Consider the following 17180-nt stretch of genomic DNA (forward strand, 5'->3'; position numbering starts at 1 on the left):
CTTCATGAATTGAAATCTAGCTTCTCTCCCCGAATCTCTCATTTTTCGGGAGTAAGACGTTGTATGTTACGGATAACACTCTAATCCACGCCTGTAGATGTGGAAAGAGATGATGTTGAGGCTGAACATGTCCAAAGAAGTTTGCCTAGAGCAGACCCCGGCCCACTCAGTCCCCGCCGTCAGCGGTCTTGGCGAAATACCCACGCGCGACCTCTAACAATTTCGACGGAGAGAGAAAGGTACATACACAAGTTTTCATTCATACTGATATTGCAAGTTCCTCTTCACCATACCTGGCTGCTCGGAAACTATCTATAGTCTTTCATTGAATCTTGTAAACTATTTTTTATCTCCGTTAGCGCGAACGGGCTCCTCCGCGTCTACACCTCCGCGCTAAGCTCCGAATTGATGGACAACGCCTAGCAAGATGGTGAGCTTCGAATATGATGACGATAATGGAGCCGGTTTGCATCCATACTCTACGCAGCTAGTCAATCACTAATACATTAAAAGGCTCACCCGGGACGAGTTCCGAGAACGATGTTGACGAGGCAATGGAAGATGCCGATGATGTCGATGCAGATGCCGACGCCGAAGGAGATGTAGATGCGGATGCTGATGGAGACATCGATGCTGAAGGAGACAATGATAATGATGAGGATGAGGGAGATAATGACGACGAGGACGAGCAGGAGGATACTGATTCACCCTCACACTCCCAACACAGAAGTAGACCTTCAAATTCTGGCCATATTTCTCTTCCAAATGGTGTTCCTGGGACTCCCAGACAGCCAGGAACTGGTGAGGGCAGTGAACTCTACCCGAATCCCACAGTCTTGTTGACATCTCCCTCACCACGAGCTGCATCTGTATCCTCAGCCACCGGGCTACCATTCCGACCCAGCGTACGCCCTGAAGCACTTACCGCACCTGTTTACGATATTGTGCCTACGATTGCCGCGCCTCATAGTACCTCAATCAACGCTATAACAGCGACTCCAGATATGCGATGGGTTTTCAGTGGTGGAGCGGATGGTTATATAAGAAAATTTAATTGGGTGGACACGGCAAATGGGAAGCTAGCTCTTACGGTTGCGCAACGGCACCCGTTCGTTGACAGCGTTACCAAAGCGGGAGTTTTGTTGAGTTACTGGGAGAACGAGGAAGGGTCAGGTACGGTAGCTGACTTCAAGAGTTTGTGGGATGTACTAATTTATGCTTTGCAGACCGAAATGCAGCAGACGAACCGGTAAACTTGTCTCCTGTATATTCCCTTGCTGTACATCACCAAGGCCTCTGGCTCTTATCTGGACTGGACTCTGGTGGCATAAATCTACAGCCTGTTCGGCACGAAGAAGGGAAACGGATAGCTTGCCTTCGCAAGCATACCTCGGCTGTCTCCGTCCTGACATTGGCCCAAGATGAGAAGTCTGTACTTTCGGGCAGCTGGGATAAGACAATCAATGATTGGGATCTCAACACTGGACAGGTCAAACGCCGTTTTGAAAGTAGCGGTGGTCAAATATCCGCGATTGAACAGCGTCCACTGTCGAGTCTGCCGGTTCCGATAGACAGTGGCCCGGCCATTATCTCGAATGGTACTTTCTCTTCAAACAATGCTGCCAAGCCTTTAACAAATGGTGTTTTACCTAACGGTGTTTCTGCATCGGCTAGAGGAAGTCTATCTCGTCCAGAAGAGAATGGTAACGAAGATGCACAAGGTTCGCCTGAAGACTCCCTGTTTGGCGACAAGGACTCTCTCTTTGGAGATGACAAGGACCCATCTGGCGGAGCATCTGCAGTTCCTGGATTCGCCGATGATGAGGATGATGAGTTTTCTAGGGCTATCGCAAACGGAATACAACAGCAAGAAGATGAAGATGCCCAGGGAGATATGATGGATGTAGGAGGTCCGGTACAGCCACTTGAGCTTGAACCCGAACCAGGTCCAAGCAATGAATTACCTTCCGTTCAGACCGAGCCTGTTATGAATGGAGAAACAGATTCCCAGACTACAGGTACATTGAACGGACTTCCGCACTCCGAGGAGACGTCTACGATCGCTGGCAGCGCCAATGGTGCTTCTACTCAAGCCGATCAACCTCCTTCATCGGATACTACTTTTGTTGATGCTTCTATTGATGGAACATTAAGAATATGGGATCGACGGCAGTCAAATCCAATTGCTCGAATTGTCCCATCACGATCTACCCCACCATGGTGCATGAATGCGTGCTGGTCACCCGATGGGAATTTTATCTACGCCGGGCGGAGAAACGGAACAGTGGACGAATATAGTCTCCACAAAGGTCTTAGGGAACCAAGACGAACGTTCAAGTTTCCAGGCGTTAGTGGTTCTGTTAGTGCTGTGCGAGCCATGCCTAACGCAAGGCATTTGGTGTGGTAAGTTAATCGCTCTCCACAAATTTCAAATTAATTACTCACTCATGGTTTTTAGCGCATCTTATGACATTCTCCGTCTCTATGATCTGAAAGAACAAGAAGGAAAACATTCAGCAGTTCCTTATCTCATTGTTCCTGGTCATCGCACGGGCGTCATTTCGCAGCTTTATATTGATCCGACTTGCACCTTTATGATTTCTACTGGTGGAAATAGAGGATGGGAGGGTAGTTCAACGGAGGTGTTGCTTGGTTATGAGATTGGGATTGGAGCTTGACGCATTGAAATATACCCATGATATTCGCGGCGTTGAGACGGATGCCGCATGGCGGGCTTTAGCGTTGCGGTTTGTATACTATATTTCATTTGTAAGCTGCCAAAACTTTCGCAGTTTCAAAAATCGTCTGGCAAATTTTCGGGTTTGTGAGCCGATTCTACCATTTCCATGTCTGATTTGCGGAACTTGAATAAAGAGCAGTTCGTTGATTCACTGGCGATTTCGTCTCATGTCTGATTTGCGGAACTTGAATAAAGAGCAGTTCGTTGATTCACTGGCGATTTCGTCTCATGTCTGATTTGCGGAACTTGAATAAAGAGCAGTTCGTTGATTCACTGGCGATTTCGTCTAAGGCTTGTTAGCTCTCCTACCACTCAACTCCGGCCTTCCTTCTATGGTCTTAGCTCTAACCTCTTTCCACCTTGGGCGGACAGCAATCTAGAGCTAAGACTGTCACGCTAAGTTTATCGCGGGGATTTTTGGTGCGTTTCATACTCTCCTTCGATTTCAGAGCGAAACTACCGGATCGAGCAACTATCACCATCTTCCTTCCGACTCACTGACAGAGCAAAAACTTTTTAGACACCTCAGACCTTCCCAATAGCCGGGTTACGAAATGCCAGAGTACAAAGGAGTCACCATCAAAGTTACGACGCAGGAAGGGGTTGAGCTAGATGAATATGGCGTCAAGTCGATGACTAGGCGTAACTTTTGCTCTGCCTACGTGCAATCCGAAACAGATGTATCGTTCAAGATATCCTTGACACCGGATATCAGCTTCTTTGAAGAGGGCTGTCACGAATCTCCTGAATCGCGTCCTCGAAGAATAACACGTCCCAGTCGCTATCGCCACCGCCACCGAAATCGCAGTCCTTCCCCGTCGGGTGATGACTATATGAGCGAGTCGGATGAGTGGGACTCTAGGGATTACAATCACAGTAAGTTACTCTGCCTTATTCTTTTAATGAATTTTCCCTCGTATGTGAGCTGGCTCCAGCATCCACTAACCAACGATCAGAATCACCAGTCCGAAGAGCGCCAAGATTCCATCTCCTTGCAACTATTCACATTGATGGTCGTACTAAATACGAACGCCGAGTTATTATTTACCTTGACCCAAGGCACCGCAATTTCTCGGAACCAGATGGCAAGGTCTGGCTTACTTCTCGATGGTCTAGAGCCGACGATGGTACAATTATGATGCACAAATGGGTGTTCAAGGATGTTGGTATCGAGTCAATGTTTGACAAATTGCTGCTGTCCGGGGACGTCAAGGAAGAGGAAGCCAATAAGGAAGATGAAGATGCCATCATCAACGCCATGAATTCCCTTGGAACAAAAGAAGATGGAGATGAAGAGGAGGCAAAAGTGGGTGTGATCAGGATCATCCTTCGGCGGATAAAGGTTGGATATGAATATGATGACAGAGATTTTAATCCGTCTTATAGGGAGGATGAGGGTGCCGATGTGGACATGGCGGACGCCAATAAAGTAACTCACACAATGGGCCTTGATAAAGGCTACAGCATTGGCCGCAAATCAGTTCAGGTCATCACCTACACTTCCTTCGACGAGCCTGACTACGCGACATTCAAATTCTTCTACCGTAGTAAAGGTATGTTCTAAAGGATTAATTGCTGTATTCCGTGACTTTACCAACTTATGACCACTGGAATCCTCTCATAAACTTAGACCATATTATCGATACTGACAGGTTTGCCCGTGTTTATAGATGTCCTTCGAAAGTTTGGCTTCGCAAATTTCCCTCGATCTCCACCACTACCACCTACGACCATAGCTCGGGGACGTTTACAGAAATCAATGACATACATGACACCTCTAAGCGTTAGTAACCCGCTTCCTCCAGGAATACCTTGTCGGCCTTTGGAGACAACAGATCAGAGGTCCTCCGAAAATCAGTCTCCTAAAGAAAAGACTGTGGATGATAAGAGCAATGGGAACGTCGCAAATTTATCTAAGAGATCAGTTATGAGACCAAGCTTCACAACATTCCGTGATACTAAAAAGACCGATGCGCCCAAAGGCAAAGGCAAAGACAAAGACCAAATCACCATGCCTCCAGGAAGTTTTCGTCCTTTCAACATTAATGATCAGCATAAACCCCGCATGAGCACCCCAACCGCTGATATAGACTCTCCATCGGATTCAGAAGGAGACTCAGCTAATCCGCTCAGCGAGACGTCGTCTTCATCAGCAATCAAGTCCTTCATTCGCTCCTTCAAAGGTACCTCCAGGTCCCCAATTCGCAGTCCTTCCAATGAAATCAACGAGAATGAAGAGACGCTCCGCGCCATCTCTATCTCAATCAATAAGCGCGTCCCGCATGACCTCGTATCCTCCAGCTCCACAGAGACCCTCCCCGCGCTCGCCAACAAGCCCGAAAAATTCACAGCAATCCAACACCCAAGCGGCACCGAGCCCGCGGGCAGCGATGCTGACGATGAAGCCGACTGGTCTGAAGTCGAGAGCAAAGACACACTTACGAACCTGCACTTCACCTTCATCGACGCCAGCAACGGCATCTCCGAGAACCGCGACGACCACGGCCTGCACGAGCAGCTGCAAGACATCACAATCGCACAGCCAGGGATGAAGCGCAAGTCGCGCAGCAGCGGTGACGATGACGACGATGAAGAGGGCCCACTCTACCTCTCCAACGGGATCTTGGTAAAGAAGCTGCGCTCCGTCAGCGTGCAGAGCAGCACGATGTCCGGCTACCTCGCTGGCTCGGAGTCTAGTCCTGGTCACGCGAGCGACAATGCGACGCTCACGCCGCCAACGCCGCCATCGCCGCTGTTGATGCTGCTTCCCGGTATCACGGTCACGGCGCCGAGTGATGACGATGCGGAGGAGCGAAGGGCAGAGCAGGCGAGTCGGTGAGCCGGGTGCGAGATGCTGGGGGTAATAGCGTGGACGACTGCCCGCTTGGAGCCATTGGAACTTCACAGTCACTAGCTATCGTGGGTTGAGTTTTTTGCTTTAGCAGAGATTGACTGGGGGGCTGGTCTCCTGGAGCGGGTGTGGCGCACGGCGGTGGGGCGGGCGGCGTTGGTCACGTTGGCAACTTTTTGGCACGGCGAGTCGTGAGTTGTGGGATTCTGGGTTGCGATTTGTAACGGTGCGCTCTGGGGTACGGGGCGTGGCGTGCGCGGGGAGAGTGGGGGAGTGGGGAGTTAATGTCGATGCTGATGCTTTGCTTTATTGGCAATAATTTTCACAATGGTCCTGTGGTTGGGGTTTTTGAGACCGGGTGACATTCAGAATCGGGACTGTTCAACGTGACACACGGGGTTTTGCTCGGTTCCTGGGTTTTTCTCGCGCTAGTAGACCGCCCCCCTTTTCACTACCAAATTAGCATTTTGTCGCATATTGATGTTCAAATCGAGCAAAACTCAGGGACCGAACAAAACCCCGTGTGTCACGTTACATGACTCCTACCGGCTTGGAGCATCCTCAATTCTTCAGCAAAATGGTGTGTGAAATATGCTGGTTTATCTAAGTTGATTCTTTGGAAATTATTCCTGTCTCGTCGGATATCTCACGGCGTCACGTAGAGCAGATGTAAAATCGTAGCGGAAACACTTTTGTCTATTCATCATCCATGACCGCATAAAGATGTCATGAGATCGAGTTTTATCTACTCTAAGATCTAAGCTCTAAGCTCTATGCTGAGTCCCACAAAGCGCCAGATGATGCAGCATGTACTGTCACAGCGTGCCATCCAATCAAGAGGCCTCCTCGACCTTCTTCAAGCACTCCTCAAACTCGCTCCAGTGGCGCATCACGACAATGGCGCCGCACTCCTCCTTCAGCATCTTCGCCATCTGGTCCTGCTCTTCGCCCTCGTACGGGCCCACATAGCCGATCAGCGGGATCTTCGCATTCTTGGCCGCCGTCGCCCCACTCCTGCTGTCCTCAACCGCCACGCACGCCGCCGGCTCCGTGCCAAGCACCTTGCACGCGTGCAGGTAGATCGCCGGGTCGGGCTTGCTGGTAGGCTTGGGCAGGCTGGTCGCCGCGCTGAACACCTGGTTGGGGTCGAAGTACTTGTCCATGCCGACCTTGCGGATGGACGCCTGCACACGGCTGAGGGCCGACGAGCTGACGACGGCCATCTGGTACTTCTTGCTCTCGTGCAGCTTCTCGAGCTCGGGGATGACGCCGTCGCATGGCCGGGCCTTCTTCTCCAGCGTCTCGATCACCTTGCCTAGCTCGCGGTCGACGTAGCTGTCGAACTCCTCATCTGTCAGTGTGAAGTTGTATTTTTTGGTGAGGGACAGCATCATCCCGCGGAAGTTTTGCCCAACGAAGTCTTTGAGGAGGCTGGGGCCTGTGTAGCGGTCTGAAATGCCTTTCTTCTCGAGGATCTCGTTGGCGAGCTCGGCGCAGGCTTCGAAGGCGAGCTCTTCGGAGAGCACGAGCGTATTGTCACAGTCGAAGAGGATCCACTTTATCTATGAGATGTCGTATTAGCAATTTGTTGCAATGTGTGCGAGGGAGTATTGGTAGAAGAAGGAAGCTGATTGGAAGGATAGTGAAGTAGTGGGGTTCACGACTCATTTAGTCTCTGTAAGTTGGATTCTGGGAAGTAGAGGAGAAGAATAGATCGAAGGCCTTACCTTGGCCATTTAAATCGTGGTAATTGGTTATTTGAAGAGGGGCAGTGGTAAAGAGGATGTGTGAATGTGTTTATAATTGCGAGTAAACAGCTCAACACTCTACGATGACGACAGCGGGGTTTAAGCTAGGAGGATTTTACAAGGGCCACAAGCCTCAATTGAGCGGTATAAGAAAGAGGTAAAACGAAGAGGGGACTGAATAGTTAGGGAGAAAAGGTAGCTTAGGAGATGAGGATTATATACTTCCATTTGTACGGAGGTAGCACAGACAGATGCGTGGAGTGGACATTCTGTCCCGCGCTTCCCCCACACCTGCATAAGACGGCGGTGGTAGTGGACTAAGTTCGGCTTTGAAGAAGCGCCGTTGACAATCTAGCGTCTTGACTCGAGGCTCTAGAAATCACTAAAGCCAATGTCTTGGTGCTTTTTCCTACTGACATACCGCTTGGATAACCCTCTGTAAATCTTTCCTTTCCCACCCTTCTGTCCGTTTCCCCTCGGGTTTCACAATAGTCACATGTAACAACTGTTTCGTGGGATTTGACTGCTTAGAGTAGTTATCTTAGATGTATGCCGCAGGCTTGTAATGAGACATGCATACAGCTGTATACTCGAGATTTTCTTTCATGAATTGTTCGTCTCTGTCTCCAGTCTGCCATTACTCAATTGAGACGCGGAGCAACCCACCACTGGTAGCGCATATCAATTTCTTTGCAGACCGCTCGTTGGACCCTCTCGATGGCTTCAGCATTGGGGCTGTGCACGATTAACAACCTGCATAAAAGGCGCTCGGCAAGCATGCAGCCTACTGACGCATCTCGCTGTCGCACACTCACCGACGCTGCCCGCCCTAAGCAAACCAGCAAGCGTCAAAGCGTCCAACACTATTTTTTCGTTCACCCTTTCATATGCAGGCATTTGCTGGCATATCACGCGTGAGCCCAATCGCGGCAGGGGTCTATATTGCCTGACACTTGCGATATGTCCTCCGGCGGTCCAACCAGGCGGAATAAGACCCTGGTGCACCTGGACCCCGGGCGAGCCTTGAGCCGCGGGAGGGAGGATGTGAAAGCTGCATCACTATCCACACCACGTGGTAAGAAAGAAAAGGCCAGAGATCTGACCCCGAAGACTCAGCATGAGTTGAGACGCTCAAGCGCCCCATCTCCGAGGTTGTTCAATGGTCCCAGTGAGCAGAGGTCGCCTGGCGCCAGAAGCCCGAAGCCGGAGCTACGTAAGTCGCTACCCTGGTAGATCATAGTCAATAAATGTCTAATATGAACTCCACACAGTAGATCCTGCGGATGAGGATGATTTGAAGGATTTGAGAAACAGAAGACCACCCAGGCGACGAGACTCGCGACATTATGATCCTGTCCTACAGCCCCACACAAAATCATCCCCAGCTATCACTCTCAAGAGACAAGATAGTGATGGTCCTCTCACATATGCACAAGCTGCTGGATCATCTTCCACTGGAGCGTTGCAGAGGACTTCTATCACCACTACGCCTTTATCGGCTGTGCAACGCCCACCACCTTCGCCACTTCCTGTTACGCCATGCAAGAAGTCAGCTGAGATAAAGAAGACGGTCAGTATTGATGATGATTCCGATGATACTGTATCCGTGTTTGATCAAGATGAAGGTTTTGAAGATGAGAACTCGGATTTTGCTACAGATTTATCAACAGCTTCTCTGGATAACCTGCCTCCCGAGATAAACCGCGATGAACGGCTTATCAACCCTCAAAAGTACTACAAGCAACTTGAAGAGCTAGAAGCCAATGTTGCTGGTAGTTCCGGTTTATTTCTTATGAAGAGTGAAATGCGGCAGGCGTACCCTCATGGAAAAGAATACAATTTGAAATTCGGTTTTCATGGACATGGAGAACATGCCTCAAATCCCGAATTCCCCGATTACGATGATGTTATTATGAAGTTTTGTAAATCTAGCCCGGAATCTTCTCAATATGTAAAATCGTCTCAAGATACCATTCGATCTGTTAAGAATAATTCAGGTGCGTTAATAAATATCTTCTTGAGATCCCTTCAAGTGCCCCAACCCACGCCAGTTAACATGATCTTGATTCACTAAGTCTCATTTGAATATATTTGACTGACTTATTTAGATCTTGCCTACTGGGCTTTTAATGTTTTGGAATGTCGAAATTTAATGATTCAAATAAAGTCTAATATTCAAAGGATGATGAGCGCCCAATATTGTAATTCTTCTATCAATCTTCTTAGCGTCAATCGTCTCCGTCCAAATGTAGCAGAGCTTGTCCACGTCGAAATTGATGAAATATCTCGACTTCATGACTCTTTCGAAAATACCCTCAAGGAGGTTGCTTCCATTGTAGAAAAACCAAAGTCGCGGTATCCAGCTCAAGTTGGAACCCTTTTGGAGGGTATCACCAGTCAATGCGATAATTTGCTGGATAGACTTGGCCTGCCAAAGGGGACCGGAGTTGCTGGAAGATGGCGTAAAGCTTGTCTGATTCTCGATATTGGCATAATTTCATACTGCGGCGCTCATATCGAGCGATTTGACCACCAATTTCTCAGGGAAGACCTCGATCTCGCAAAAATTACCACCGCATGGACCTATGTTACCGATGGTAGTGAAGGCATTATGCTTCGTCGGAGATCACTACGATGTCTGGATGGATTCTTGAGCTCTCACAAAGTCTGGGTATTGCAGAGTCAGCTCTTGTGGGAGGATAATGCACCGTTGTATCTTTCAACTACCATTGAAGAATTTTCGGATATCTGGGGGCCTGTGTGGGCAACCAAAAAGACCAAAGGCTCTAACACTATTCTCAAATACGATGCTGGGCCTGGCTCAATTTTATCCTGGCCTGTGGAGGCGGTCACTCCTAAGCTAGAAGAGAATGAAGTGTTTTGTCATTGGGTTGCTATTGGCGAGAAAGAAACTAAGCAGCCTGTTGCCCTCCGACAAGGAATGAAATTATTAATTGGGGCTGCAACTGAGATAGAAAAAAAGTGAGTATCACGCTTATTCTGAATTTCGATTCCGTTACTAACCTATCTTAAGGACATCACAGCTGAAAGAAAACGGAGCTTGCGGAAACAGATCGCAAAGAGTGATCCAGCAACTTCGATCTGCAAATATGCTTGAGGATCTCGGGACTCGTGCAGAATCTAGAGAGGTCGTACAAGAATCTATGTCTATGTCGGTTGGAGCTTATGGCATGGCGTTGGGCGGGACAAAAACTTACAAAGTAAGCCGGGAATGAGTTCACCTCTCTTAGGTTTCTTTCTGAGATAGCTATGTCATCGCTGTTATGAAACACGATTTTAATCTAACATGCCTTTCAGAGACGATCCGGCATCACTCACAAGGACGCAGTTTGCGATGCATGGAAACACCACGATGGCAACCGCAATCCAGCTATTCTCGAACACTGGCTCGGACTAGAAGTATCATTCTGCAGCCACAATGCGCGACGTCGGCGCCTCAAATCTATCCTTAACTCCACCACCATGCGCAACTGGCTTGAAGCGTGCAAAACCAATAAAGAACCATTCCCCTGCGAAAAAGCTTTCGACGAAGCCATTCAAAGCAAGGATCCACGTGCCTTTCGGGATCTGTACAAGAATCACCGTGAATGGCGCAGAGATCTAGCGCAACTAGTCTCGTGGTGTCTAGAGGGCTTACGGCATTCTAGCATTGACCAAGACGGTACAGTGAGAGCTTTGTGGATGCCCGAGGACCACCAAAGATTCAGAGTCAAATTGCGGCAAAATTCTCATAGTTGGACAGGGTTTCTAGCCGATTCGGAAACCAAATGTACCATGGCCGTCATTTCAGGGAGATGCTTACAGACAGATTACAAGTATGCCGCATGCTGCCAAACCAAAGATCTGAATACGGGCCACCTGGGATATCCAGTTCTAGAAACAGCTCTAGTAATCAACGAAGATGCCCCGATGCCTAAAGGACTAGAGCTACGATACACCGGGAACGAAAAGGTATGGTCCCTTGCCAGCTCAAACCAATACAGCCCAAACTCACAAATCCAGCACAAACAACTGCCCCGTTGGAGTTTCAGTCGAGTCCCGCGCGGTGAAAAATTCGTCCTGCCCTCCGGCCGCCTCAAAGTCATTGAGCCTTTTGCACGCACGCGCCTGCTCGTTGAATGGGAAGCGGGCATGTTTAAGAAGATCCACGAGGTGCACCAGTCCATGGTACGCAGCGTCGGTAAGGATCCGCTGCACCACTGGGAACTCAGGGATGAGGAGGACTGGCCGAACAAGCCCATCCCGCTGTTTATCCTGTCACAGCATCGACTCAAGATGTCGCATAAGGAAGATGGCGCGGTGTCGTATTCACCGGGAGCGTCGTCGGTGGTTTCAGGCGCCTCGAGATACACGAAGAGTAGGCTGAAGAAGAGGTGGTCAGAGGAGACGCCGCCGCCGAGTTACTCCGAGACTATGGAGAGACGGGCTTCTATGAAGGTACATAAGAAGGGTGTGGGTGGGCTGGGGATAACGATGGATGACTGAGTAGAGACTCCTTACAAGACCTTGAAGCGGCACATCTTGGGAGTGAAGTAACAGGAAATATCATCAAGAGGAGATTCAACTTAACCAAAATCCTAATAATTGTTCTAAACTACGAATACGATACACACCACACAAATTGATCTGGCTGATCCCCTCCGAAACAAAGACTTTCGACACAAGAATTTTCTTGAACAACTTTACTAGCTTCCACACTCCTAACACCTATTACAAACACAAACAATCAGGCCACCAAAACAACAGCAGTCGTATCAGACGACATCCTTTTACCCAACAACACCTCCACGCCAGTCCTCCTACTCATCCCCCTCTGAACCCGTCCTCGACCCCGCCCCCTGCCTTTCCAACGCCTCCATCATCGTCCGCGCCACCCCCTCCCTAACCACCACCTCCTCTGCCCTCCTCGCCTCCACGCTCCGCTCCACCGGCTTCGCAGAATGTTACACGCGGCGGGGCTTAGGGTTGCATGGGTGGGATGAGTGGGGCTTGGGGGCGGGGCTGGGTGCTGGGGCCTTCTTGCGGGTCGAAGAAGGGGCGGGTGCAGGCTAGGGAGGCTTCGGCTGCGGCGATTAAGTTGCCGGGGGTGAGGGGAGGGTGACGTGGGGTCGCGGCGCTGCTTGGTGCTGCGTTGTTGGTGCTCCCGTTAGTTGTTGGTCGATGGTCAGGTATGCGAAGCGGGGTGGTGGTGGTTGAGGGTGGACGTGGCGAGATTGCTGCTTCTGCTGTTGGGGCTGCTGATACTGCTGGGGCTGCGCTGACCCGGGCATTAGCTGCGTTAGTGTGAGTGCTTGTTCCGCTGACGGTGGGATTCCGAATGTGAGTGGCAGGCGAGGTCGCATGTTCCTCTGAGTTGGTGTACTAGGGTCGACAACGCGTTGTATGTCCCCTGTAGAGTGCGGTCGTTGCTTTGAAGTGGTCCGCCGTTGTGGTATCTTCGATTTGCCATTTCTTTTAGGCTCCGGATGTGGTGATATAGGCGGTTGAGGCTCAGAGTTCGTTTCCGGTTGCTGAGCCTGCAGTTGGTATTGCTGCTGGACGTCTGAACCGGCCTTCTCATCCTTCATTTCGTCCCACCTACCTATTGGGAATTCGGGAGGGAATTTCCGATGAGGAGAGAACTTGGGCGGTTGCCTCTTCGAGCTGTAGCATTGAGGCTGAAAGCAACCCGTAGCGTCCACCTTATCCTCTTTCTCCGCTTGCAGATTCTCCATCGCCTTTGAATGTAACTCCTTGACCAATTCTAGCCTCTTCTCTACCAGAGCAGTCTTAGCAGGTGCGACCTCCTGCTTAGCAACTGCCTTCATTTTGTCCTCCTCCTTTCCTCGCGCTTTCTTCTCCTTAATCCCAACAATCCAAACGCCCACCCACTCATCGTCAATCTCCGCCCTCTCACTTTCTTGCTCCTGCTCTTCCTCCTCCAGCACTGCTTCCTTGTCCATCCCTTCACTGCCGCCCTCCACCCACACCGTCCCTTTGACCCGCCAATCCACCCCCTCAAAATCATCTCCCACCGTACTGCCCTCGCTCGCCGAATCCATCTCCCACTCATAGGCCATGGCAAGCCTTCTCCGCCTGCTATCGGCCTCCCCAGCACTTGCGGCTTCCCCCTCATCTTCAGACGCAGAGAGGCCTGTGTGGTCTTCTGCAGGCGTGCTGGGCGGCGCGGCGGGACGCGCGAAGGGGTTCAGTTTTTGGAGAGCAGACGCCGGACCGGCGCTCAGGAGCGCGATGAGGCTGTTGAGTTCGGGGCCGGCGCCGGTGTGGGCGAGGGTTGCGCGGGGCATCGTGTGGGGAGATATGGGATGGGAGACACGGAATGGGTGATGGGAAATGAGGAATTGGGAATGAGGAATGGAAAATGGAGAAAGGTGAACGGGTGAGCGATATAAGCGGGATAGTGCTTGTGTTGCCAGATAGGTTGATTTCTAAACACAGGGCTGGACGGTGCTGGAGTCGAGAGATATTTGGAGAGGTGGAGTGAAGGGAAGGAGCACTCGGGAAACGAAGAGGCAGGCAGCGGGCAGCAATAGCTCTCGACCGGTTTTTAGTGTCGTTGATGTAGAAGAGTTTTTTTGATAAAGTATAATTTACACTATTGAAGTATGATGAACGACTACCTTGCTGGAGTGATACGCCGGTCCAACGAAAACGCTCTCTATTCTTACACTGCCGAGCATGAGCGGGTTCGGTGCTCATCTATGGTGGTTATCGGAATGGGCTGCATTCTACTGGAGTTTGGCGCTCTGGTCCTTGGGAGCGTGGTGTCATTATGGCGAGCGAGGTGTGTTGGGTGGGTTGGGACTGACATGTGATTTCATGCACTATTTTATTTCATCCATAGGAAAGCATTCCTATGTTTCAAAATACAACAGCAGCGGACATACTTGAAGTAAGGAAATGATGACTTGCTATCAAAACCTTCGGTTTAGGCAGTGTGTACCCTGCTTCCCGATGTATCCTACGTTCGATTTGTTTTCGTAGATGAAAGGCCCGAAAAAAATTTAATGGGAAGTGATCTGACCTAGTAGTAGTTTACCAAATACTGGAGATCTAATAGTTATGTGGATAATCGAGTCTCGAATGAGTTGGAAGAGGCTCTCCGGGATAAGATGATCCACAAACCTTGTAATGTCCGCCCCTGCGTCGCGGAAAACCCACCGTACCGGAAAATATAAGGGGTACTTTGACCTTAAGCAACTATAACTCTGCGCACACGTTATACTTCACTATAATTATATATAAGTCGTATGCTATAGCTACTTTGCAATATTCGAGACCCTTTATCTCTATAAATTACGCTCGCATTATCGCCTTCGCGCCTTATTCGCAGAGAGCCTCCTTTTAGGGCGTAATCATATCCCTTTACTACGGTACCACCATTAAGCTCTTACCACTTATAAAACTTATAATAGGGTCTTATCCGAGCCTAAGAACTTCGTTACGATATTGGGAAGTTATTATTAGCCTCGTGTCTACTATGGTACGCAAATTTATGTAAGGTTGCCACGCGGGTTAATACCTCTAATTAAAGCGATCACCAATTTCGGCTAGTGTAAAACGACCCCGCACATTCCACGTGACATCCAGGAAGTAATTTACTTACGTCAATCAAGCAAGTCTAAGCCTGTGGCTGTGCGGAGTCTTGGCAAGTTGGCCAACCTCAGCCCCGCAGCCTTGCGATCTAACTTAACCTTAGCCATGCGTCTGGTCAACCAACTCAACTCTCTAAAAACGGCTACAGAATTCGCCACCTCACAAGGGTGTGGCCGGAGCGGGTCGGCCGTCCTCCCTGCTAGCGTAATGAAGGTGTTCGTCTGCGTCTAACGAGGCTCAAGTGGCAAATCTTCAACACGTGGTTCTATAAGTAGCCATCTTGTCATTTGATCTAGAGCATGCTCGAAGCTTCGCTGTGGTAAATTAGCAAGCTACATATTCACGTTGATCCCCGGCCCCTTCTATGAAATAGAGATAACAAAAATAATAAGACAGTAAGTTATAAAAGTTACAATACAGATTTACAAAGTCCCATCATATCAGTACGCCCTTGAGCAGCAAAGACGCTGGGCCGATGCTCGGGAGGAAGCCAAAGAATCCGCTCGGTATGGTGACCAACTCATTAGTGCTTGACAAAGAGAGAAGATGGAAGCTGCGGTTGGGGAACAACTATATTATCAGAGAAAGGTGATGAGATAGACAATGATCCCTAATCAGCCTGGAGAGAGGTGCCGTCGTTGGAGAAAGACAGAATTTCGATGAAAGCGCCGACATCGAGTGTCTGCAGCAACGCATTCTAATTCTGATCCGCCTTTGGTAATCTTCGCACCCATCGTGACGCGCACTCTCTGAATTGTCTTCTCACTATACTCGTCTCTGGCGCAAACACAAGCGCGCTGAATACGTTTGAAGTGGCGCTTGGTCGATCGCTGACCGGCCGTACAGGATGAATCGCTTCGTGTCATGAACGAATCCAGATAGCTGGGGGCCTTTATGCCACTAAGCCATGGGTTAGCATCCCAAGGCCGGAAATGTTGGGTTGGGGGCGTCACTGTTTCATGGAGATTCTGTTGTCCTTGCCATTCTTGCGAGGCAGGTGCATGGTGCCCCGCTCACATTAATCGTGCGCTGTTTCTTAGTGCTTCGCCAGGTGCTCCTGTGCAGCTGCCAAACGAGCCGATTGCCTAGCTGACTGCTCTATTGCAGGCCCTCAGTTCCCGCTGGTTGACAAACGACTTAAGGCACTAGTTCTACATGACAGCACTCTCTTCTCCAGAACTCGGCTCCTACGACTCCCTGCGGACATCGTCACGGCCACTCCCACCTGGCCAACCTGGACGCAAATCCTTCAAATCCACGTTCTTAATGACTCTAGCAACTGCAACACTCCAGTTATCAGCAGTGACATCAGAGATATCCTGATCAATCTTTAACTCTTCTCCGGACTTGTTGATGAATCCCGCCAGAGCTGAACTATTGTTTGTTGCCTTGACACCTTTGATCTTCTGTCCCGTACGTTCGTACACTGTTCTGGAGAGGGCTTCCTCAAACATTTCTTTAAAGGCAGTGTTAGCGGCTTGCTGTCTCCCAAGCTCTTGGAGTAGTTCTTGTCTGCTCTGCTCCGATTCCCCGCTCTGCTTCGACCTAGCATTTAGCTTACTGCTTCCACTAACTGTGAGTTGCTGTAGACTGTGTTCTACTCGTTGTTTCATTGTCTGCTGGGGCGATCTGTTGCCGAAGGACGGCTTTATTCTGCCGAAGCATCATATCCTTCATTTCTTTCATCAGGTTCTCTTGACGTGACGTGATAATACTATGTAAGGGCGTTAGTCAAACAGAAGCCGATAAGTGCCCGAGGAAAGATGAGTACATGGTTGAAGTAGACAGTGCTACGCTGAGAGTACCCTTGCAGTCGCTGAGCTGTCTTGATCCTCTCCTGCCCAAATAGTCCTATCTTCCATCTATCTACCCAAAATATCTTATCCTCTGTAGAATGCTTCATCCAGTGCTCGATCCGCGACTGAAATGCCACACATGCTCTATCGCAGTTTTCGACAGCATGCTTGATCTGGTCGCACGGGATGATTTGCGAGGAATCATCTTGTAATGTATTCTTTAGATTCTGCAACATGGGCTCAACTGCCCGAAGGTCGGCGCTGATACCTTTGACAGTGTCGGGAGTATCTTCGAAGCCGAGGGGTTCCAACCAATCATCGCGCATGTCTTGACGCTGCCGTGAGGTTGCGCTTCAGCTGAGGCGAAGCTGAGGGTTCGCGGATGTCATGATGCTGCTGCTCCAACCAGCCCGACAAAGTATTCGTTC

The 17180-nt window shown here is 49.8% G+C and overlaps 8 protein-coding genes across 8 annotated transcripts; 5 read left to right on the forward strand and 3 right to left on the reverse strand.

Moving 5' to 3' along the window:
- Positions 1 to 527: 527 nt before the first annotated feature.
- Positions 528 to 2678, forward strand: K441DRAFT_555013 (WD40 repeat-like protein; the record flags this gene model as incomplete). The annotated part of the gene is made up of 3 exons (XM_067643256.1): positions 528 to 1173; positions 1242 to 2403; positions 2459 to 2678. Coding segments are annotated over 3 exons (2028 nt in total), but the record flags the coding sequence as incomplete, so codon positions are not given.
- A 285-nt stretch (positions 2679 to 2963) lies between these two features.
- On the forward strand, positions 2964 to 4402 carry K441DRAFT_75097 (uncharacterized protein). Its single transcript, XM_067654426.1, has 3 exons — positions 2964 to 3160; positions 3261 to 3616; positions 3697 to 4402. Exons 2-3 carry the CDS (start codon positions 3295 to 3297, stop codon positions 4302 to 4304), a joined length of 930 nt encoding a protein of 309 aa, XP_067505311.1. The 5' UTR covers positions 2964 to 3160; positions 3261 to 3294; the 3' UTR covers positions 4305 to 4402.
- Positions 4403 to 4535: 133 nt separating this feature from the next.
- On the forward strand, positions 4536 to 6036 carry K441DRAFT_658553 (uncharacterized protein). The gene has a single exon (XM_067648367.1). The coding sequence runs from the start codon at positions 4668 to 4670 to the stop codon at positions 5577 to 5579; it is 912 nt and encodes a 303-aa protein (XP_067505312.1). The 5' UTR covers positions 4536 to 4667; the 3' UTR covers positions 5580 to 6036.
- A 388-nt stretch (positions 6037 to 6424) lies between these two features.
- K441DRAFT_676688 (HAD-like protein) lies at positions 6425 to 7327 on the reverse strand (the record flags this gene model as incomplete). The annotated part of the gene is made up of 2 exons (XM_067650985.1): positions 6425 to 7153; positions 7319 to 7327. The coding sequence occupies 2 exons, from the start codon at positions 7325 to 7327 to the stop codon at positions 6425 to 6427; spliced, it is 738 nt and encodes a 245-aa protein (XP_067505313.1).
- Positions 7328 to 8194: 867 nt separating this feature from the next.
- Positions 8195 to 12139, forward strand: K441DRAFT_75136 (uncharacterized protein). Its single transcript, XM_067654428.1, has 6 exons — positions 8195 to 8552; positions 8614 to 9336; positions 9448 to 10321; positions 10374 to 10560; positions 10658 to 11311; positions 11363 to 12139. The coding sequence occupies exons 1-6, from the start codon at positions 8300 to 8302 to the stop codon at positions 11843 to 11845; spliced, it is 3174 nt and encodes a 1057-aa protein (XP_067505314.1). The 5' UTR covers positions 8195 to 8299; the 3' UTR covers positions 11846 to 12139.
- A 293-nt stretch (positions 12140 to 12432) lies between these two features.
- Positions 12433 to 13647, reverse strand: K441DRAFT_676690 (uncharacterized protein; the record flags this gene model as incomplete). Its single annotated transcript, XM_067650986.1, has 1 exon — positions 12433 to 13647. The coding sequence occupies one exon, from the start codon at positions 13645 to 13647 to the stop codon at positions 12433 to 12435; it is 1215 nt and encodes a 404-aa protein (XP_067505315.1).
- A 337-nt stretch (positions 13648 to 13984) lies between these two features.
- Positions 13985 to 14337, forward strand: K441DRAFT_658556 (uncharacterized protein). The gene has a single exon (XM_067648368.1). The coding sequence runs from the start codon at positions 14039 to 14041 to the stop codon at positions 14249 to 14251; it is 213 nt and encodes a 70-aa protein (XP_067505316.1). The 5' UTR covers positions 13985 to 14038; the 3' UTR covers positions 14252 to 14337.
- Positions 14338 to 16242: 1905 nt separating this feature from the next.
- On the reverse strand, positions 16243 to 17171 carry K441DRAFT_75292 (uncharacterized protein). The gene is made up of 2 exons (XM_067654430.1): positions 16730 to 17171; positions 16243 to 16674 (listed from the first exon to the last, which is right to left on the reverse strand). The coding sequence occupies exons 1-2, from the start codon at positions 17076 to 17078 to the stop codon at positions 16526 to 16528; spliced, it is 498 nt and encodes a 165-aa protein (XP_067505317.1). The 5' UTR covers positions 17079 to 17171; the 3' UTR covers positions 16243 to 16525.
- Between the last annotated feature and the right edge of the window lie 9 nt (positions 17172 to 17180).

Source organism: Cenococcum geophilum (assembly GCF_001692895.1).
Source record: "Cenococcum geophilum 1.58 unplaced genomic scaffold K441scaffold_16, whole genome shotgun sequence".
Classification (NCBI taxonomy): Eukaryota; Fungi; Ascomycota; class Dothideomycetes; order Gloniales; family Gloniaceae; genus Cenococcum; species Cenococcum geophilum.